The sequence below is a fragment of the Microcebus murinus genome, chromosome 4 (genome assembly GCF_040939455.1).
Source record: "Microcebus murinus isolate Inina chromosome 4, M.murinus_Inina_mat1.0, whole genome shotgun sequence".
Taxonomy (NCBI): Eukaryota; Metazoa; Chordata; class Mammalia; order Primates; family Cheirogaleidae; genus Microcebus; species Microcebus murinus.
In genome coordinates, this window is record NC_134107.1 from 54,021,325 (window position 1) to 54,045,556 (window position 24,232).

The 24,232-nt window shown below is 40.8% G+C and overlaps 1 protein-coding gene and 1 non-coding gene across 4 annotated transcripts in view; one reads left to right on the forward strand and one right to left on the reverse strand.

Moving 5' to 3' along the window:
• SYT9 (synaptotagmin 9) overlaps positions 1–17,861 on the reverse strand; it is a 170,467-nt gene extending 152,606 nt beyond the window's left edge. For 2 of the 3 annotated variants that reach the window (XM_076002217.1, XM_012744207.2), the window contains exon 1: positions 17,440–17,586. In XM_076002217.1, the coding sequence (XP_075858332.1) occupies positions 17,440–17,584 (145 nt within the window). In that variant the 5' untranslated portion in view covers positions 17,585–17,586. Of the gene's footprint in view, positions 1–17,439 lie in introns of all 3 variants that reach the window. The other variant, XM_012744206.2, reaches the window with a different exon arrangement.
• A 2,020-nt stretch (positions 17,862–19,881) lies between these two features.
• On the forward strand, positions 19,882–19,983 carry LOC142870766 (U6 spliceosomal RNA). The gene has a single exon (XR_012919108.1). It is a non-coding gene; the product is annotated as a U6 spliceosomal RNA (small nuclear RNA).
• The last annotated feature ends 4,249 nt before the right edge of the window (positions 19,984–24,232 follow it).

The window sequence follows — 24,232 nt, forward strand, 5'->3', positions numbered from 1 at the left end:
AGTGATGCTTGAACAACTTTGTAACTTTACTAAAAAATAATTCTATTGTACACTTGAAATGAGTGAATTATATGATATGTAAAATATGTCTCAATAAAGTTACTTTTTAAATAAGGGAACAACTGGAGATAGAGGAAAATGTGTGAAGTTTGTTATTTATTTGTAACATTTCTATGTTGTGTAAACATCATCAAAAATTAAAATAAATATATATAAAACAACAAAAGCCTATTAACATGATAATAGGCTTCTTAGTGCTTTACCATTCTTATGGCTTTAAAATAAACTCCAACATGTTACAGTACAGTATTCTTTTAACATAAAGATGTATTTACTTTACTATTATTTAGCATATAATTTTTGTATTTATTTAACTGAAGATTAAAGATTTTTTTCTTACAATCTTTGTTGGATTTGATATCAGTGTGATAATAGCCTCATAAAAATGAATTGGAAGGTTTTCTATATTTTTTCTATGCTATGGAATAGCTTTTAAAGTATATGAACCTTGACCTTGTTAAACCTTTCTAGTGGACAATTCATTAATTTTGTGTCAAAATATTTAGTGTGCATAAGCCTAGATCTAGCAATTCCACATCTAGTAAAAATACTAACAGTGATTCTTTCTAGATAGTGTGAACGCTGGTGACCTTTATTTAATTATTGTGTTCATTTAAAATTTTTTTGCAATGAGAATTTACAAATTTGCAATGACTATTATGGTTCCAACAAATAAGAGAGATGATGCATTACTTAATATTTTGCTAACCTTGACTGATAAAATATCTGGGCCCACATTATGGGGAAAATTCTTTGACCACCTTTCAGTTTCTTCTCAACATTTTTATACCCACTCTGAGATGTTTATGCCTTCCACTCAATTTGTATTATTAATTCACATCATTGGAATATATGGCATTTTCTTGTGCTTTCTAATCTCTTCTGCATCTGGCATGAAATATTCCTTCTCATTTCTTTTGCTTTATATTTGTGTTTTTTCATAATTTTTTCTTGATCTGAAGAACAAAACATTTGCTTATTTATATTTTGAAGAACCACATCTTTTCTTTTTATTAATACCACCTTTTTTTTTTTTAATTTTTCACTAACTCATTAGTTTCTTCTTTTGGTTTTACTTACTCTTTGCTCTTACTTTTTTTGGTTTGCTTCATTTTTCCATTTTTTAGGCTCTTAAATTCAATGCCTAGGTTTTTTTTTTTTTCTGTTGCTCTATTTGTTTATAATAGCAATTTAGAGTTAGAAATTTTCACCTAAACATACCTTTAGTCAGATGCCACAGTTTTGATATTTGCACTCTCATTTCCATTGTATTTTCAAAGTCTTTAATTTCAGTTTCCACTTCTGAATCTTTTTTTAACTCAAGAGATCTCTGAAAAAGTTCAATTTTCAAGTGTTTAAGGGTTTGGTAGTATTGCTGTTACCTATTATTCATTCATTGTAAATGTGACTCATGCAATTTTTACCTTTTGGAATTAATGTTTCCTTTTTATGATAACTTACTGATCAATTTTGTAAAATGTTTCATGAACATTACTTTTCTCTTAGTGGGTAGAAAGTTCCATAAGTATTTCACATAATCAAACTTTTAACTATATTACTTTTAACTATTTACTTTTATCATATATTACTTTTATGTCTATTTGATATATTATATTATTAGTGAAATATGGTAGTCTCCCAATATAATTCTGATTTTTCTAACTTGTTAACTTTTAACAAAATTGGTTTTATATAATTAAATATTGCTTCATAATTAAAACAAAAAAAGAAAATTACAGACCGATATCCCTCATGAATATAGATGCAAAAGTTTATGACTATTAAGTCTTCATTGTTTATTGTACTATTTGTGAACCTAAAAAAGTCTCATTTAATGACTTATGTTGTATTCAGTATGTTTATTATGGAATGTTAATTTAATTAGCCTGAGGCTTCGGAAAGAGAGCCTTATAAAGACAATATATAATCCACAAACAAATATTTTAATGTATTTAATGAAACAATTTCCCAAACACTTAAGGAATCAGGTACTATCGAGCTAACTCTGATCTTCTTTCCCATGCTCTAAACTGCCTTACTGAGAATATTTACTACCAGTTTTCTCCAAGAGTCTCCCTGGATCACATTTGATGATTGTCCATAGCACTATCGGATGTGACCATAAACCCTAAGACATCATATTTTACTATAGAGGCATAGGCTACAGAACTCTTGTTTTGTTAACTTGCCCAATTTAACTTCCGATTTCCACATACTGAGGCACTGGGAAGACAGCTGTGATGGAGTTCCCGAAGCATAAGACAATATAAAAATTAAAAGATCAAAAAACCAATGTAATATAAAAGAGCTGTGATTGTAATCTTTATCAGCCTGCAGAGTGGATCCTCTCAAACTGAACCTGTGGGGATGAGATTTCCCCAGAGAAGCCTTCAGTAATCCACACATAAACGGCCTCTAAAGCAGTGTGGAGTTAGAATCAATAGATGTTCCTACCAACAGCATCTGGAAGAAAAAAAAGAAACACTTTGGGGGATTTTCTAGTTCTCTTTGTAGACTCTCTCTGAAATAGATTCCGTAACATGATAAATTTGAGTTCCTTCAAAATTAAAGTAATACACACAAAGTACTTTAAACGCCCCAGAAGAAGGATGACCTATAAATTCGGGATATTACAGTGATATTAAATCTAAAGTAGCAGTCACAGTGGAAGAGATTAAAGAAGAACAAGCAGCACTGTTTTCTCATTCCCTCTGAAATAATCTGGGAGGCCTTCAGAGCTAGCTCAGCTATGCCAGCAATTGACATACACATTATTTGAAAAAATAAGAATGGAAATTACGTTTAACTTGAAATTCTCTGAAAAAAGTGTTTAAAGTGGTTCTGACGTGGTCTTTTCATTCATGTCCAGCTTCTTCCTCTGTTTCACAGGGTTTTCAGACAAGAAGTGAACATATTGGAAAGGATGATTTATAGCCTACAGGAATCAAGCAACCATGTTCTTCTCTAATCTCATGGCCTACTTAGAGTTTTTGCAGAGTTTATTTACCATTTGGTTATCCTAAATTAAGGACAAATGATAATTATATTACATACCTAGCAATAAAGAAGATTAAGAGTTTAGTTAGTGCTAGGAGGCTACAGTTACATCCTATAGCTGAATTTTCAACAAAGTTTATTAGTAGTGCCAACAGCAGCTGTGGTTAATAATAATTTGTGATCACTCCCACTGTGGTAAAAAAAAATAAGTAAAAGGATCAAGAATAGCAATGATAGACATTAAATGTATTTTTGTGTTTGGATTTCCTTGCCTAATATTTTATAACATTTTATACAGATGGTTTGAGTATTTATTTAGAGAATGGGGCTACATAAAAAGTAATTTTAATCCACAAAGGCCATAAATGCATGTCATTTACAACCCTGACTACACATCAGACTCATGTTCAGAGATATTTTAGGTGTCACCCCTGAAGACTCTTATTTAGTTAATCTAGAAACAGGGCAGTAGTGTCTTCAAAAGTTCCCCAGTTAATTTTGATGCATGGTTGGAAGTGAGAACAACTTTACAAAAGCCTTTGAGTTGTAAGGGGCCTGGCAATTCAATCACTTTTCACCCTCCTTGATTTCCATTAACTTCTTCCTAATGGCCCACCAGTCAACTGCCCAGGACATCTGTACCAGATGTTACATACATCCTCGAACTTAATGTGTTTAAAATTATTCTCATTATTTTCCCACAAAACATGCTTGACTTCCTGTAGTAGAGCTAATAAATCATACAACCATCCTCTCAGGCACATATGCCAGAAACTTGGGAAGCAGGATCCTTCTATTTAATATCACTGTACTGACTATTTTACCTCTGAAATGCCTTTTAAGGGATCTATATTGCCTTAAAATTATCCTGCAACACTTCTGCATAGACAAAAATTAATAGCTTAACTACCTGCTGGAGTTTTCTCTACAATTCTCCAGCTTTGAATCTCCTATTACCTGACTGCACCCTGACACCACAGCCACCCATCCTTGTTGTAGACATCTGTCATTTCTCAGATCACTTCCCTCATTCCTGGAATAGTTCATTTGCTGGCTTACTGTCACTCTCTCCAAAACTACCTTTGTCGTAATTCTCAGATAATCTAATATCCATGCCGGTAACACTTCCAAAACCCTAGGCCTGCAGTTCTTTGAGCTTCTCTCTCTCAATCATTTGTCCTCCTCCCTCCCTCAGGGCCTAACTCTTGCCATAATGCCCCAGACCTGGTCATGCCAACAGTTGTAGCTTCTCTATAAACTTGATTTCAAACATCCCACTCTCTGGCCCTTCCTCTTCATTCCCAATAATCATCCCACCCCTCCGGGACCGATTATACAATTCATTAATCTTGCTACCTCTTCACTACCCCTAATCCTCTTACATGTCCACTTTTCTCTCCTACTCTGATGAAATTTCAGACTCAATCATTCTAATCACTTCATTCTATACACCCTCAACTCTTTTGTCATTTTTCATTGTTATACACACACACAACCCCAGTTTAAACACAAACTCCTCTTTCTTCTGCCTGCACGAACACAGCTGAACGTGGTGGGAGAAAAGCATACATCTACGCTGATGGATGTCACTTTAGATTCATGATCACCGACTTCCAGTGGTCCCTTAGTATTGTCTGACAATCATACTCCCCTTCCCTAATCCATTCACTCTCCCACTCTCCTAGACAAACATTTATAACCCTCCTGTTTTCTAACCTCTGTCACTTCCTACCCATCCTCTCTCTCAGCTGCTAACCTTGCTGGTCCTATTTCACCAAGAATGAAAGAGCAATCAGAAGGCAAACGTCTATAAGATCCCCAACCACATCTGCCCACGTGTGCCCATATATTTGGCACAGTAATGTTTGACAATGAATGAACCGTTGAAAAACCCACCTGTCCAGCATGGACTCCAGCAGTTCAATCCTCTGCACATCTTTTTCCTTATCCCCAGGATACAAAGCTACAGTTATTTTCTCTTTTCTTTAAAATTCATCTTCTAAATCACTTTCTTTTCTTTTCCTTTACAATATAATTCAAAGAAGATGCTTATATTCTTTTTCCTCAATTTCTGTCCTCACATTCTGTAGTCAGACTTCCACCAATCCCACTCGCTCACTGCTCCTCCAAAATCCTGCAGTTCAAGGTCACCAATGAGCTTCCATGCTGCCCAGTGCAATGGTCAGTTCTCAGTCCTCATCCTACTTGATCTACCAGCTGCATTTCACACAGGGCATCATTCCCTCCTTCCAGGAGTACTTTCGTCACTTCCAGTCCACAACACTCCTGATCATTCTTCCACTTTACCTGCTGTCCTTCTCCGTCTCCTTGTTGGTTTCTCCTCATCTCCCTGACCTCTAAACAGTTGTTTGACTTCTTTTCTGTCTTCCCTCACTGCTTGGTAAGTGCAATGGTCTGAAGGACTGTGTCCTCCCCCAAACTCATATGTTGAAACCTAATCCCCAATGTGATGGTATTACAAAGTGGAGGCTCTAGGAAAGCAGTTAGATCATGAGGGCAGGGCCTCCATGAATGGGATTGGTGCTTTTATGAAAGCGGCCCACGGGAGCTTGCTGGCCCCTTTGCCATGCAAAGATGCAGAGAGAAGGTGCTTACTATGAGGAGCAGGCCCTCGCCTGACACCACATCTGCCAGTGCCTTGATCTTGGACTTCCCAGCCTCCATAACTGTGAGAAATAAACGTTTGTTGTGTATAAGCCACCCAGTTTATGGTAATTTTGTTACAGCAGCCCGAATGGACTAAGACAGTAAGCTCATCTAGTTTCTTGGCTTTAAATATCAACTAGGTGCCTATGGTGCCTAAATGCATATCTGCAGTCTAGACTCTTCCTTGAACTCCTTGGAAGTATGTCCAACTGCACCCCCCACCCAAGGATATAATTCTAGCAGCCCTCCCCTCTTTATCTTACATCTTCAATTTTTGTTCTGTACTAGCTCATTCCCATCTCCTTAGTACTGTTAACTCTTCAGACTTAAAAAATAAATAAAAAATACATGAAAACAATCCTTGGTCTCACTTCCCTCACCAGCAACTACTACCCAATTTCTCTGCTCTTGTCAGGAGAAAAACTTGAAAGAAGACTCTAACCTCTCGGCCCTCAATTCCTGTCCCCACAGTCTCTCCGAAGGCCTCTCCAATCAGGCTCTGGCTCCCAGCTCTCTACCAAAACTGCTTGTCAACATCGCTTCCAATAACCCTCCACTGCTAACTGCAATGGTCAGTACTCCATCCTCACTCCAGCTGACATAACAGTACCACTTGACACCGCTGTTCTTTCCCTCCTCTTTAACACCCTTTCTTCTCCATCTTATCTTCCAGGTCAACACTCTTGCTTGGATTTCCTCCTCCATTTCCAGTCCCGCTTCATTAGTCCTCTTTTGTGTTTCCTCAATTCCTCTTCAACCTCTTAGTGCTAGAGAGTTCGGGGTCTCACTGCTGGTCCCCTTCTCTCCTCTGTTCACCCTGCCATCCTAGACGATTTCAGCCAAAGTCAATCTAAATATCATCTATGTGGCAACAACTTCCAGCCCAGCCATCTTTCCCAAACTGAAGGCTCATATATCCAACTTCCTAGTCTGTATCCCCACTGGGCTCACTAATAAGCATTTTCAACTTAATCCACACAAAACTGAGCTCCTGACATTCCCCTCAAGCTTACTTCTCTGACAATTCTATTCTCCTGGCTGCTCAGTCCAAAATCTTGGAGTCATTCTTGATTCCTCTCTCTCACACATTACATTCAACCCTTAGTAAATCCCATTAGCTCTAACCTTCAAGCTTCCTGGAATCTGACCACTTCTTCCTACCTTCACTGCTATCATTCAGCTCTAAGCCACAACCACGCCCCTCCTACAGTATTACAAAATGCTCATAACTATTTTCCCTGACTCAATCTGACCCTTCTATAGTCTATATGCTGTTTCCATATGCTGGTTAGAGTGAGCCTTTCTCTTTCTATGTCAGGTGTTATTCTTTCTCTGCTTAAAACTTTCTAATGTTTTACTCTGAGTAAAAGTCACTTTTTTTTTTATAGTGGCTTAGAGGGCCCTACAGTCAGCCTGCCATCACCTTCTGACCTCACCTACGACCACTCTCCTCCTTGCCAGTTTGTCCCTTTGGCCCCTGACTAATACTTGAATAAGCCAGGCAACTCCTGCCTCAGGACTTTATACCTGCAGTTCCCCTGCCTGGAATGCCCTCCCCCTGGTATGTGTGTGCATCTCCTTCTTACCTTTATTCATACATCAACTCATTGATGCCATTTTAGTCTCCATGCCTTAGTCTCTTCCGATGGCTAATTTTTTCTCCTTAGCACTTATTAATACCATATCATTAATTAATTTATATATGTATCATCATTTTCCACTCATCAACATGATGACAAGCTTTTCATTCTTTGGTTGGTTCCCCGTTGAATGTGCAATACTGTATCTAGGTATCTAGGCATTGTACATACCTAGAACAGAGCCTGGCACAGAGTAGATGCCCAATAAACAAACATATGATGAGCAAATCAATGGCATACCCAACTATAACCTCTCCAGACAACATTCATCCTGTCTCCAGGATGATCTAATTAAGATATAAATCTTCTCATCTCAGGTTTCAGCTTAAAAACCTGCAGTGATTCTACAATGCTATAGCTAATGTAAATGGAAATGTTTTCAATAGCCAGGCATGTCCCCAAAATATGATCGGCTAAGTGCTTATGTGTGGGGTTGGGTTGAGGGGACAGAGATGAAAAGTGAACAGCATGTGACCCACCTAGGGACATTCAATCCAATTATTTTAAAAAATTGTGCCTGTTACTTGGGATCCCCTTTCACAGAATGAAGAACCACCTCTGTGGCATGGCTTGGTGGGCACTGAGCAGGCCTGCCACACTTACTCCCCCTAAGCCCAATAACATCAGAGAAAGCAGACTGCATATCCACAGAGTGGATGGCTGCAATGCAACTGAACACATTGCTTTTTCATTATTAAATAACCAGGCAAGGAAGCAAGATGTCACTGTTGGCATAGTCAGAAATTATATTGGGAACCCAGATGTTTGAACCAGATGACTAAACTTGCTAAAGGCTGTTTTTACAACGATATGAGGTAATTATAGTTGAGTTTCAGGGTGACATGACTGGGATCTAAACTGGGTGATCTTCCATTCAGTGATTCCCATCTGTCAGGGCCTTACCTGGCATAGAAAAAGCATCACTGCCACCAAGTTGAACATATTTCCCACGAGGGTCTAGGAAGACATGAGAAGCTGCACTCACAGAACTGAAATCTCACATACACTGTGCTGAGAATGGATCCTTTGCGCTCACCACATAAATTGTACTTCTTTCAAGATTTTGCATCACAGCGCCCCAGCCTAGTCCTCAGTGGGATTTCAGCAATGGCATCCAAGGATTTCCATGATCTCACCACTGTTTACTAGAGCAGACCCATCTCTCCACTTTCCCAACACACATTCCACTTACTATTATCAAGGATCCATTCTCTCCTGTCTCAGGGCCTTCGTAAATTCCTAGAATGCCCTTCCCACCCACAAGTTCCAGGCAAACTTGCTCCACCCAAGAATAGACTTCTGTAGGAAGCCGCTGCAAATCCCCTCAAGCCAGTTAATTACTTCTCTTCTCTTTTCCTTCACTGTATCTAGTACATATCTGCCTTCCTGACTTCATTTTATTAATTGCAAATTATTGTTTTATCTCAATTCCATAGGGGCAGTAAACATGTCTAATGTATTGTTGAATTACTGATGCCTAACCTAGTACATGGCACTTAAGGGGCACTCAATATGTGTTTTTTTTTTAATTTGACGTAATTATAATTAGAAAAGATTGACCACATTCGTGTGGCTAAGTAAAGGGTACATAAGGACAGGGTCGGGTGAGGTGAGATGAGAAACAAAAAGAGATCCAAGTTATATATCAATTTTTCTCGTTTTATATAAATAAAGGCATCACTTCTCATTGGAAAAGAATGTTACAACTAATCCCTATTTATTACTACACTCCTGAAAATTTAAAAGACAATTTAGTATAATAGATTGATTATAGTCAGACAACCTGACTTTATTCACTATATACAGTACTCCTTCTATGAGTTAATTTGAGAGAATATTTACATTATAACTAATGCAGATTGCTAGGAAAAACATTAACATTCTGAAAAAATAAACTGGCACATGCTAGAGAATGTGGAAGAGAATGCAACAAATTCACACAAAATGAAATAGAGTAGGTTTAAGGTATCAAAACTATTCAATATCACCACCACCACCAACAACAACAAAAAGACAAATTGAAACAACCACCAGGTAGTTACTTAAACCTATCAAATTAACAACCTTTTGTTCACATTATACCACCCAATTTTAGCAGGTTTATTGTTGACACATAACAGTGCTAACTGACATAGATCAACTATAAAGCAATTGTTGATAATTTATCAGTAAAGAACTCAAGCAAATCAGTGAGGAAAAAATCAAACAACCCCATTAAAAAGTGGGCAAAGGACATGAACAGAAAATTTTCAAAAGAAGATAGACTAATTGCCAAGAAACATATGAAAAAATGCTCAACATCTCTAAACATCGAGGAAATGCAAATCAAAACTACAATGAGATATCACTTAAATCCAATTAGAATGTATTTTATCAAAAAGTCACAAAACAATAAATGTTGGCTGAGATGTGGAGAGATAGGAACACTCATACATTGTTGGTGGGACTGAAAACTAGTACAACTTCTATGGTAAGTAGTATGGAGATAACTCAAACTAAAAGTCAAACTACCATTTGATCCAATAATCTCACTACTGGGTACTTATCCAAAAGTAAAAAAAAGAAATTCTACAAAAAAGACACCTGCATTCGAATGTTTATAAGCACCACAATTCACAATTACAAAGATGTGGAAACAACCCAAGTGCCCATTAATTCATGAGTGGATTAATAAAATGTGATACACGTATGCCATGGAGTACTACTCAGTCATAAAAAATGGTGAACCAATACCTCTTGTACTAACCTGGATGGAACTGGAGCCCATTCTTCTAAGTGAAGCATCACAAGAATGGAAAAACAAACACCACATATACTTACCATTAAATTGGAGCTAATTGATTAAAACGTACGTGCACATGTGAAAATAACATTTATTAGAAATCAAACAGGTGTGGGGGGAGGAAGGAATGGATAAATAAAGAAAAACAAATAAAAACTAAAATTCAAAAAATGTTTCCCAAAAGCAAGTAGAGGACAATAGACATATTATTTATACTGATAAAAAATCAGAATCTAGAATTGCCCTAAAAGAATGATTAAGTAAAAAAGATACCAATTCTTTGCAATATATAGTCATCACAACAACAACACCAATAATAATAATAATTACATGATGATTGTTCATTATGGGAAAATTATAATAATAGTAACAATGGCTTGTATTTATTGAGCATTTACTATGTGCCAGGTACTATGGTAAATATTCACATGCATTTGAGATAGGTACTAGTGTAGGATTGCCAGCTTTAACAAATAAAAATATAGACAGCCCAGTTCAATGTGAATTTCAAGATAAACAACAGATAATTATTTTGTATAAGTACATGCCACACAATATCACCCATTGTTTTTCTGAAATCCAAGTTGAATTGGCATCCTTTATTTTATCTGGATATTAGTAACCCAGACACTAGTTACATTTTACTCATGAGAAAACTAGGACATAGATTTTAAATAACTTTTCCAGGTACATACAGCTAACAAATGAGGATTAAATGCTAAGTTTATAAAAAAAAAAAGTAGAAGAGAAATTTTGTCTACAAATGATTACAAATGGTAAAACATATGCATGCCCATGGACCAAGGCTGACAGGAAACATGGGCAGGTGACTCTACTAACAACACCATCCATTTATTGAGCACTTACTCTGGGCACAGTGCTACAACAATCTTCCACTTTCATTTTATAGATGAATAATATGAACAGGGAAATATTTTGCTCAAGTTCATTAGGCTAGTAAGTGCAGAGTCAGATTCTGACTCCAAAGCTCTTGCTGATTCCACTCTGCCATCTTGATGTCCTAGGTGATGTTTTTTTCTTTCAGATGCAGTTCTATCAATGTTGATATAAACGTTTTTGTGTGATAAAGTACATGCACAAGGACACATGAATATTTCAGGGAGCTCTGCAAAGACTTGTCCTTAGGCTTTGATTTGATCTAAAGCCATTCCTAGAGCCAACCAAATGAGACACTTAAAAGAAAAAGTGATGCACAATTATGGCTGCAAGGAAGATCAATTATCACAGTGAAAACTTCTCCACAACTCAAATTGTGACCTCATTCAGAAAACAGAAGTACATACTTCACACTTACCTTTTTAAAAGTAAGACTGCTCTCCCGTTTATGCCCCTCCCCAAGATCCTCCCCTTTCTCTATACACTTTGAAGTATGCACTTGTTAGTTCTCTCAAGTCAATCAGTTAAGAAGATATTAGGAATTTTCCCCGACAACCATATGGGACTAGCACTTGCACACACAGACACAAAAGTGCCACTATGCTCTCTCAGTGAAAGCAACACCTATGCCCTGTACATAATAGGGAATTTTAAGACGATTTCCCTTAGGTGTCAGCTTAAATTTTCCTTGAGAGTTTAGCTCATGTCCAAAAGTTTGTGCTTTTGATTGTTTATTCTGAAAGAGGCAGCTGGCCATAGGGCTGCCTGTGATGCCTTTACCACAATTTGCTTTTGTTTTTCCCTCTTGATAATTACCTCATGACTAAACCACTCACTGGTCCATGTAGAGGAATCCCACAGAGATGAAAACACACTTGTTTAAATAAAATATTTATGAAGAAGCCCTAAAATGTCACTGAAGTAAATGCAAATTAGATCTTCACATATTGTGCATCCAATATGCCACCCATTCCTTAGAAGACTATTTCCTGATTGCAATTAACATTAATTTTTAAAAATTAATCCCATTGTGCATAATCACACCAATATCTATTCATAAACATCCAGTGTATTAAGATTGATTTTCTTTTAAGTATCTTAGAAAATATGAATCAAGGCTAATCCTTAATCCTGATTATTTTGGAGATTTTTCCTTCAAAACTATAACTATTATTTTATTGTACCTCTTCTTACAAGTGATTTCACTATAACTCAACACAGGGTAACATCAGTGAAGGTTTTACATTCTGGCTTTTTAATGAAATAGTATTTGGACAAGATTTTCTTGATGTGTTGGGGTTTTTTTCCTTCAAATTGGATGGCCATAATAGAGTCTCAGGATATTTTTAAAGATCCCTCAAAATAAAAATTTGAGATAATATTGTAAAAAAAATGTTAAGAAGCAGATGATACGGGTACTAGATGCACAAGGGTAATGGCCAAGGTCCTTGGTTTTTGATACAATCTTACCTAATTTTGAAAAAACAATGTGAGTTGAGAAGAGTTAGGTGGATTCACACTTCAGCTGATGGTCTCAAAAGTTGTCCTCCACCTGGCTGCAGATTAAAATCAACTGAGGAACTTAAAAAATATGCTGATACGAGGCCCTGCTCCTCGATATTCTGATTTAATTGGTCTAGGGTACAGCCCAGTCTTTGGTAGTTTTTTTTGTTTAGTTTATTTTTGTTTGTTTGTTTGTTTGTTAGAGTTCCCTAAGAATTTCTAATGTGCAGCCAAAATTGAAAACAACCACTGGTCTAGAAAAAGCTTTTCTTGAATAGAGTAATATTTATCTGGAGAGAAGAGTCATTAATGATGAGTCTTAAGGCTCTGTTTCACACCTTTATCTGGTGAACATTTTCTAGACCGTGGGCATTGACACTGAGAGCATGCAGAAAAGTCTATGGAGTTGGAACACGAATAGGAAACTAGTATCCTGAATAACAGAACTCATAACCAAAATAAACCAGTATCCTGGATAACAGAATTCATAACCAAAATACTAAGCTTTATCCCTATAACTACAAAGAATTTAATGTACATTTGGGGATTAAATCCATTACACAAGTATGGAATAGAGAAAGTAGGTCTAAGGGTGGTTCTTATGAAAAATACCTAGGAAATGTATATTGACAATAACTCCTAAGTTATTAGCATATGTGATGTCTACCTAAGAAGCTACTTTGACCTGGACTCAACTCTTTTTTAGATGGAACCCATGGCCCTGGGCTGGTTTATTTCTCTGCACCACAGTTTACTCATATAGACAATCACTTTTGGCCATGCTTCTTGAACTTTAATGTGTCTACAACCCACCTGAGGATCCTATTAATATACAGATTAGTACTCATTAGGTCTGGGGTGGGCCTGAGATTCTGCATGTCTAACAAGCTCGAGAGGCTGCTGGTCCACAGGTAAATGCTTTGAGTTAGGGTCTTAGAAGACTGTTAGGAGGACTAAGTGAAATGACCTACATAAAGTGCTTGGCACAGACATGACTAGCCCCTCACAGAAGAAAAGACTTACAAGGAAAATGATAAAATTTATAAATTATATGATCCAATCCCCCTTTATTTTCTAGATGTGGAAATGATGGGTCTAGAGAAGTTAAGATAGTTACCTTCTAATAGTCAAGATGTATAGTGGAAAAGAGGGATAAGACTAGTTATTTTTGACTGCAAAAAGCATAATTAAGATCAATGAGTAGAAGTTTAAGAGAGCTTTTAATTCCTTACAAGGAAAAATCTTCTAACAATAAGTTCTGTTCTACAACCAATTAGCCTTCTTGACAGTTAAGTCTCCAGTTACAAAATATAAGCATAGACCAGTGGATGTTAAAGAAGATATTCATACCTCAGGTCACTGTCCAACTGCAAGATAGCTTGGCTATCTAAAGAGGCATCCCACACTTAATATGCACAAAAAATTAGAATAAAACAGAACAGAAAACTCCTGGTTCCCTCTCCCCGCCCCTGCCATGTTCTTCCTGAAGTCTTCCTTTGCTCAGTAAATGGAGTTGCTTAGGTCAAAAAGCCTTAGAGTGACCCTTAACTCTTCTCCCATCCTTCACCTCTCTTCCATCAATAAATACTAGTGACTATACCTTCACATTGTGTCCATAACCCAATTATTTCTCACCACCTCCATTACAACTATCCTGGTTGAAGCCACTATCACCAATGTCTGGGTTTCTGAAATAGCTTCCTAACAGGTTTCTCTGTCTTCACCCTAGATTCTCTACAGTAGTTTCTCAACATAGCAGTCGCAGTGTTGTCTTTTCTCTGCTCAACACCTTTTAATGGCTTCGTATCTCATTTAGAGTAAAAACCAAAGTATTTACAATGGTTTACAAGACTCTGTGATTTCCCCTCTCCAGTCCTTGACCATATTTCTTATAGCTCTCCAGCTCTCTCACTCTTCTCCAGCCACAATTGGAATCACCATTCTTTGAATCTTATCTAATGCTTCTACCTCAGGGCCTTGGCACTTGCTCTTCCCTCTGCCTTAAAGGCTATTCTCTGAGATCTGCAAGTTTACATCCCACATCATCAATATATAAAACAACCTGAAGACAATCAACGGAGCATTCTAACTGCTTTCTGTGGACAAAAGTGCTTACACTCAGCATAAGGAGCAGCACTTTACTTTCCATGAGTTGGTACAGATGATGGACTGGGTAAGGTATTCCAGTTTCAACTGTGACTCAGGCTCATTTTTAAAAATCACATTTGCATCAAGACCTCTGTGAACACCAAGTCAGGGAAGGCTTAGTGCTGCTCTCCCCCATCAGAGCAAAAAATAACCTGGGCAAAAAATAACCCTTCTGATGGCTCAGGCCCACCAGACTGTGACCAGTTTTTACCCCAACTCTGAAAAAAATGAACAAACATCCTAGATGCAGAGTCACTCTGCTGTCTGCAGGAAATTTCACTTGTGTTTCTCCATTTATAACCAAAGTCTTTTATGTAGCTTGAGAAAACCTAGCTACCACCAGGCGGCCATGGACGGACAATAGACAGAGAAACCCGAGATTAGTCATTGAGGTGGGTTCCTCTATAGAAAAGGAAGTCACCCATTTACAGAGCCAACTCTCTCTAGGGACCAGTGTCCCAAGGCTGCTGTAATGATGATTTTGGTTCACACTATACAATAGCAGGGACACTTTTCACATTGTGTTGTGCAGTGCAGCTTCTACAGCCACTCAGCTATAAGGGCTCAGAGATTAAAGCCACACTTGGCTTAGACATCTTCCATCAGAGGGATAAAGACAAATACAACTGATGGAAATGAAGGAAGATTCAGCCTGAGCTGAAGTGCCGTGAAGGAGGGGGTGCACTTTGGGTGTCATCTTTGGCCCCATTTCCTCCCACCTTGCACTCACAGTCGCCCAGCCTGCCTCATGAGGAGCTACTTCCAGACACAAACCAAAGAGCTAGACGGGCATGGTTCTACCTCAAAACCCTTGTGCCCTAGTTTAAGGAAGCAGAGCACTGCTTTCAGGGACTCAGAGAGCAGCAAGGCAGACTCTTATCTACAGCCGTTTCTCAGCCAAGGAATCAGATTTCCCCTTGCAAGATGTCTTCTTCATGATTCTTCCTCAAGGGCTGCCCAGAGCAGGGGCTGAGCAGAACCTGAGAACACAGAATCCAGCCCCTAGATGAAAAGGAGCAGAGGCGGAAAGCTGGCCAAAAAGATGTGGGGTATTAAACACATGATTCAGGGATAGGCCTCATCCACCTTCGCTTGTAAAGCCAAAGATGCCTGCTTACGTGGGATAACAAGGAGGACACGTGTCACACACAGTCACACACACATAGCACAGTCACGGGCTAGGAAGTGAGATGTTTCAACACTAACACTTGCTTTGGGTGAAGTATGTTAAATAATTTTCCTGTTCCTGCTGCTTAAGGACAGAACTTCCCCCACTTAGGACACCTTCCTGGGATTGGGGTTTGTGAGACTAGGTGCTCCCACGCCTGTGTGTGGTCCACGCGGCACATCACATCCAGCAATGAGCCACACACAGGCTGGAAATTAAACCGCCGGGGGAACCACAGGGATCAGTCTTTCTCGACTTAATTCTCCATTTTGAAGTCACATATTAGTGATCACGTGATAAACTTAATGTAACCACCAGGAATGGGGAACAATATTTTTTTCTTTTTCAATAGAAAAAAAAAACCTTTTAAACTTTTAACAGACGACTTCACCCCACACACCCATTCTGAGTATACTATCAAGGATATGCTATTGAAATCAGGGTCAGTGTGACTCTTCACAAACTAAATAATTCTCTAATTTATCCTTTGGGTAAATGGATTTTTATATAATAGTTTAGCTTAAAATGAGGTAAACTCGAACGTGACAGTTTGCACAGCAATAGCTCTTTTCCAATATTTATACACATGACCATCAAGGGAAAGGCCATTTTCTTTTCCATCTTTATCGGTCCAACCACAATATGCTTTTTTGGTAAGTACTTAGGTTGGGAGAATCTCCGAGAAAATTGCTACTCTAGGTGAGGTGACAAGTGTCTGAATGTATTTTCCCTGGAACCAGGAGGGAATGAAACCCGAAAGACACAGGGACCTTGGGGAAAGCAAATGTCTCCACCAAAACTCCCTCCTCTAACCTTAATTGGTCAAATGCCAAAATAAATGAACTTTCCAAAGTTAGGAGCTTTCCAACTTTCACTAGGGATAACTACAGGTGCACAAGCAGAGCCTGACGAGCCCACCGACACGAGAGCCCGGCGGCAGCAGCCGGTCCAGCCAAGAGCCCAGGCCCAAGGCTAGCTCCGCGCCGGCGACCCGCAGGGAATGGGTTCAGGCCCGGCTGCCCTGGACCAGGAGCTCCCTGTCCCCGGCCCAACGCAGGTTCTCCCTCCTCTTGCCCTTCTCACCCTAGAGCAAGGAAAAGGAACTGGGCGCTCAGGAGCAAGGATGAGCTGCGCCTGGTGGGATTCTGCCTCAGCCCGGGGCTTCCCCAACTCTCAACTTCCCAGAGTTTCCTTCGGCCTCGTCCCCCTTCCCACGGCTCAGGAGGCCGCCGCGGCCTCCCCTGGCTGGGAGTGCAGAGCCGGGGAAGTGGAGAGCGTAGCTCGAAGCTTGGGAGCCGCCCCCAGGAGTCCTGTGGATGGGAGCGCAGGTGGCGGGCGTGGTCCCTTCAACGCTGCCCCAGCCCACCGGGACTCGGCCTCCGCGCAGCAGCCACCGCCCGGGTCCCGCCCGGTTCCAGCTTCAGGCCATGGTGCGCTGGTTCTTGATCTCTCCCCTGGCTGGGTGGCCACCCCCGCCCTCTCCCAGTCAGCGTCGCTCTTCTACCCCAGGCCCGGTGCGGCCCCAAGTCCCAGTCCAGGGCCCTCAGGTCGCGCCAGGCGGCGGTGGCCGCACTCACCTGGGTCGCGGAGCCGAGGTCTGGCAAGGTCCCGCAGGTGGTAGATGAAATCCTGGCAGCTGTCGTGCTCCAGGGCCCCACGGGCGCAGAGCTCGGCCAGCAGCTGCAGCGCCTGGTGACAGAGCGCGTCCCTGGCCCCGGGCATCGCCCCCCCGCATCCTCGGACCGCGCCGGGCAGGCGGGCGCGGGAGACAGCCCTCCGCCTGCCAGCTCAGAGCCGCCGCCTTCGGGCGGTCCGCGCTCGCCGCCAGGGATGCGCCGAGAAACGGTCTGAGCCGGAGCCCTAGCCCCAGCCGGCCCGGCCTCCCACCGGTTGCATGCAGCTCTTCACCAGCCGGTCGGTCGGGCTTTCTCTCTCTCCCGCCCGGCCCCTCCGTCCCTCCCCCGGCACGGAGGAGAGGCGGCGCCGCACAGCCCAGCGCGCCTCTCTCCTTGCGCTCCGCCCGCCACTCGCGGCCGCCGGGGGGCGGGGCCGGGTCATGGGTGCGCGCCGCGGGGTAGGACCGCCGCGGCCCCAGTCTGGGACCCCGGGTGCTTGCCGGCTGCCGGCCGAGCGCGGGACTCGGCTCGGGACCTTGCGCTCAGAGCGGTCGCGCCCAGGCGTGGAGAGTGTGAGCGGCTGCGCGCCGCGGACACTCTCGCCACCCCAGCCCTCCGCCCTGATGCAAACCGAGCACCCCCTCCCACCACCCCGCGGGTGCCCAAAGCACGTTCTCGGATGCGTGGCGCGAGGTTGTAAACTGGACCACACCTGCAAGATGCGCAGCACCGAGTCCCTGTTTCAAACTTGAGAAAAGCCTCCTGGGCGGAAACCTTGGGCCTAAGGTGACAGGTGCGCAAATGTGGGGTTTGGGTTTAAGATTTTTCAACAAAGGGTTTTCCAAGCACAGGCCCTTTTCAACCACTGTGGTGATTTGGAGAAGGTGGAGCCTCTCAGATCAGAATTAAAATTAAATAAATAAATGACTCCTGGGAAAGACGCTGAGATTTACTTGGAGCTTCATAAACCCTGGCTGGTTTTCTAAGCAACTGATTGGAAATCTGAATATTGACAACGTGTCTCCAGCACCCAAAGAATAGTATTATGTTGGCTATTTGGAAGGGACCTCAGGGAACCTCTGGTCCACTCATCTTTTTAGCCTTTCAAGGGATAACCACTAAGTGTCGCGCTATTTGTATGTGCCAGGCACTGTGCCCAGGCCTTTTAGAGATATAATCTCATTTAATTCTCTAGATAGCCCAACGAAATCTGTATAGCTGTTGCCCTCACTTTACCAGGGAAGGAGACTCAGAAAGGGGTCACTTGCTCAAGTTCATACCTGGGATGTCAGGTAACTTTGATTTTTCTTTCCTTATTTCTTTCTTTTTCTTTTTTCCTGTTACATAATACTAGTGTCTAGGCCCTGCTCTAGAACAATTTGAGTAGAGATTAAGAGTAGAATGTCTGTAACTGGCAACTGGCACTGTTGCCTTAAAGTTGTGCTGTCACTAGGGACATCTCATGACAAATCGTATTGCACAGAAAGGTAATTTAGGATCTTATAGTGTTCTCGCAACAGGCAAGCTTTGAAATGCTGCTGTGAATGGTACTAGGGCTTCAAGGAGCTTATAAGGGAAGACCATAGAAAATACAGAGTTGTAAAGGTAAAGATAACTCCAGAGAGTTATGAAAAGACAGGTAGACTCCTGCCCTAGAAAAATTAGGAGGGAGAAGAAACCAGCTGAAAGGGAGCCTGTGGAAGAAGGTTAGCAGATGCTGGTCTTTGAAAGAAGGGGGCGCATAGAGAGGAGGAAAAGACCATGTGACAGTGGTGACAGTGGAGGTGACATCAGAGGGAGTGTGATGCTAGGGCTGGTGTAGGAATGGTGAGGATGTTTGTGTGTTAAAACGTGTAGAAATGTAACACTAATGCTACTATGCCAGAAAGGAACTGAAAGCAATACATTTAAAAATGACTTTGACAAACCAGGCGAGATATGATGAAGGCCTAGACCAGGCCAGAGGCATTAACTGAATGCCAGACACGTCCAGATTTGAAAAACATTTCAAGTATTAAGTGGCAAGATTGCAACCAATGGAAGGAGGACCAAATGAAAGACACAGAAATTTCAAAAGCTTACCTGGGTCATATGTGAAGAGACCCTGATGACAATTAGAAATGCAAGCCTAGAGTTTAGGAGAGAGGGAAGACTGGCGATCATCAATGGGAAGGTAGAAATTGAGTTGCCCCAGTGGATGGGCTCCTCCAAGAAAGAAGTGCTGGAGAAATGGGAGAGAACTTGGGCATTTATTATGAAATGTGGCTCAACAAGGAGGAGATGGAAAGTAGCAATCAGAGAAAAAAAGGAAAAATTGGACAGTGGGGAGTCATGGGGGCCAAGGGGTGGAGGAGTGTTTGATGGAGGAGTGACCTACAACATCAGTGTCTAAAATAGGATTTAGTGCTTGCTTCAGCAGCACATATACTAAAATTGGAACGATACAGAGAAGATTAGCATGGCCCCTGCCTTTTAATATTAAAAAAAGAATAAAAATAGAATGTAAAGAGAAAAAACTAAAAATTGTCCTTTGGATGTAGCAGGTAGTAAGACATTCAAGGTTTAGGGAGAATAGTTACTATTTAACCAATCTTGAACAAGTTAACATTTTTTTTGTGCCTAGAATTTCTCATCAGAGAATACTAATATGTGCATCATTAAATGGTTATAAAGATTACATAAAGTAATACATTTAAAGTGCTTAGAACAGTGCTGCCACATAGCATAGGCTCAATCGATGTGGGTTTTTTTGTTGCTGTTAGGTGCCCACTGCAATGTGCTAGGTACTCAACATACTTTCTTATCACTTACAACATGCCAAAATGCTAGGTATTATTATTTCCTGCTTTACAGGTGAAGAAAACAAATCAAGTGGTTAAATAATTTCTTCAAAGTCAAATTGGCAAATTGTTCCCAGAGGCAGTCACAGCCATCCTTCCCATTCCACGTTTTTTTACAATGTGACTTTATCACTCCTCCCATCAGGAAGTTGAATCTATTTCTCTTCTCCTTGAATCTGGACTGGTCCTGCAACTTACTTTAATCAGCAGAATGTGTGGAAGTAAGATTCTGAGCTGAATCTAGGCCTTAGGAGATCCTGCAACTTTTACGGAATAGCCAGCTGGAAAGAACCCCTGAAGAATGAGAGAAAATGTGCAGAGTAAACGTCATATGGGAGGGAACTGAGATACTGTTATGGTCAGTGGTGTCCAGCAGGGCTGAGGCAGAGGGGATCACATCTCAGCCCAGGTACAACACACTGTGGCACACCAGGCTTCCCTGGTGTCCCGGATGGGAAGTGTTTCTGTTTAGACTTAGTGTCTAGGAGTAAGTTGTTCAAAGCAGAAGGACAGAGAAGGTGGTAACTAAAAAGAAAGGTACATAGAAGGAAAGCTGTTCTAGGATAGGGGAGACTTCCATGTATTTATAGCAATGTTTCTCAAAGTAAGGTTCACTGGCCCTCTGCTCCAGCATTGCCCGGTTTATTATTAAAATGCTAATTCCAGGGATTCACCCAGACCTGCAGAATTATTTCTTAAAAATTATCCCCAGAGCTATGATTTGAATGTTTGTCCCCTTCAAAACTCAGGCTGAAATTTAATTGCCATTGTAACAGTATTAGGAGGTGGGGACTTTAAGAGAGGAATAGGTCATGAAGGCTCTGCCCTCATGGGTGGAATTAATGCGATTATAGAAGGATGAGTTTGGCCCTCCTTTGTCTCTTTGCCCTTCTACCCTCCACCATGTGCTGATGCAGCAAGAAGGCCCTTGCCAGATGCTGGTGCCTTGATCTTGGACTTCCCACACTTCAGAACTGTGAGGAAATAAATTCCTGTTCTTTATAAATTATCTAGACTCACGCATTCTGTTATACCAGCACAAATAAACTAAGACATATTCTTAACTATGAAGTTTGAAAAGCTACAGTTTATATGCTGAGCAAAAGAGCCTTTGGAAAAAACAAGGTTTGAAATCATGTATGATGTCCCCTGAGAAATAATATTAATGATTATAACTGATAGTTATTGAGCATTTGTTATATACCATGCACCTTATATACATTATTGCATTTCATCCTGATCACCCAATGAGGTACACATTATGTTTCCATTTTACAGATGAGGAAATAAGTACAGAGATATTTAGTAGCTTTCCCAAGATCCCACAGCTTATGGAGACAGCTAGGATTCAAATTTAAGTTTGTCTGGCTCCAGAGCCTAAGTTTTCTAAGCCACACTACTGTTCTAGTTCACCTCCAGGATAAAAATATCCAATATCTTTATCCACTCACTTTTTGACATTGCTCAAGTTCTCTCATCATCCCCTTCACTGTCTTCTACATGTGCTTCAGTTAGTCAGAATCCCTTCTAAAATGTGGCACCTGAGCTGAGCCGGGCACTCCCAGTGTAGTCCTTCAACCTGTGGCATCCAGTACTTCCTGCTCCCTCTGCACCTCAAGCCACTGAGTTGCTGCTTGGATCACAGCATCTCAACTTGCAGTACGTGAAATCTTGTAAGTCTTCCATGCTGCTCCCTCTTTCATGCCACATCCCCTCTCCTATTCCTAAGACCTATATTCTGTACTTGGGAAATGGTTTGAGATTCTTAATGGCAGAACTTCCTATTAATTGTCACTTTGTTTGATTCAGTTCCTTGACAGATAGTTGCCTTTAACAAAAAGAAAATAAGGCTCTATCAGCAGGATGGGTTCTTAGTGAACTCATACTATCTCTTAATGATTTGCAATCCTGTGAAATGCTCAAAAACCTGCTGCTTAATTATCCAAAATAGGCATTCATCCTCATACTTGTTTTAGAGCCTAGACCAGGAGACTAGAACTGACTTAGAGCTTGTGTTTTGTGACAACCACTCTAATCTTGGGCATGAATCCTGTTTGAAATCTGTGAGCTTCCTCCTTTTGTATTTGTAGTGAACTATTTCTTATTCGTAGTGAGAAATGAAATGAAAGCAAATTAGGAGTTGAGCAGATCTACTTTGCCCATGAGTCTGTTACCATTGCACCATTACCCGAGTAGCAGGATGTTCTGGTGTGTTCAAAATCCTTATTCCGCCTTCCTGAACTGTGTGGGTTTCTTCCTAGTTTTATGATTGTCCATTATAAAGTTATAACTTTATTTCTTTCACTTTAAGGAAAGCAGAGGTTTACTAGTTGCAGCACTTAAAAGATACACCATACACAGAATATACTGAAAGAAACAGAAGGCGACGTTCCGGGTCAGAGGGCCTGGCACCCGTCTGCTGTCCCTTCTTTGTAGAAACGCGTGGTTCTACATTTGTTCATCTTTTCAGAACAAGGCCAGGAGAGAGCAGAGGTCAGATTTCTGCTGACTGAGACTGAGAAAAACCTGGACCTCAGTACCCTCCCCCACCAGATTAATTTGGTTTTTTTTGTATGCTTTTTTCATCTCCAGAGCTGCCTGTCAAAGTGGCTGATGCCTTTCATCCTGGACAAGTCTGGACAACTGCTGCAGTCACTATGGATGCTTCAAAGAGAGAAGAGGATGATGAAATCCAAAATTGGCTAGGCTGTGTGACAAGTAGTTGTGGGATATCCTACTAGCTATAGGGATGGCAGTAAAAAATATTCCGATTATTCAACACCTTTCCTCCACCCCTAGTGCTGAAAATGAACCTAGAGCAGGCGGACCTACATTCAGGTTCCTGTTTATTAAGTGAAGAGGTCAATGTGCACATTTATGGGCAAGAATATGGATGTCACTTAAAGAACAGTTTCAACAATCCCTTTCTTGATCCTTTGCTTAGTAACAAATGGCTTTGACAAAAACCTCTCAGTACACAGAAAAAGAGGGAGAGGGAAGGAGAGAGGAAGTGGGAGAGGGAGAGAGAAATATCATTATATCATTATATTGCTTTTTTGGTCTTATTCAAAGACCATACAAAAACCACATGTTTGTCTCAGCCCTTACTCTGTGCAAAGACCAGGCTTCAGGTTACCTGCTGAGTTTAGTGCTTAATCACACTTAATTAACCAATCAATTAATCAAATGTCTAAGTGCCCACTAAATGCAAAGGTTTTGGATATAACTTTTGGGTTGGTTCCAAAACTTTAATCCTCTTAATATCAGTTATGCTTTGAGTTATCTCTTTTGTAAATTTTCTTGACTTTTCTTTCCTACCTCTAACCTAACCTCTCCTACTTTTCTTCTTTCTCATTTTCTGTCCATAAATTCATTCTGCAAAGGTTTTATTGGGAAAGAGAGTAGAATTTGGAATCCTAGAGGTCTATTTCAAGGTTATTATAATAATTAAATTACAACTATTTTTTACTATTTTTGAGCTTATGCAATGTGTCAGACACTCTAAAAATATTCTAAATATATTAGCTTATATAATCTCCATAACAAGTCTACAAGGAGAGTATTGTTATTAATTACCCCCACTTTTCAACTAAGGAAATGTAAGTACAGAAATTAAGTATCCTGCCCAAGTTCACACAGCTGGTCAGCAGAGGTGAGCTGTGTGGCTCCTGAGCCCTGATCTCAACCACCCCTCCTCTGTAGGTGGGTTCAAGTGAGAGCACAGAGCCCACATCCTGAAGCTGAACAGGCCCAAATGGCCAGTACGAGCATCGTTGGCCTCATGCCTTTGCCAATTCTTGTGGATGCAGCCACATATATGCCCTGATATTGCTTTCTGCATGTGAGGATGGACAGGGTCTAACCAACATGTTTGTGTCCTGTGTGGTCTTTCCAGACAAGCCCATGCATGCATT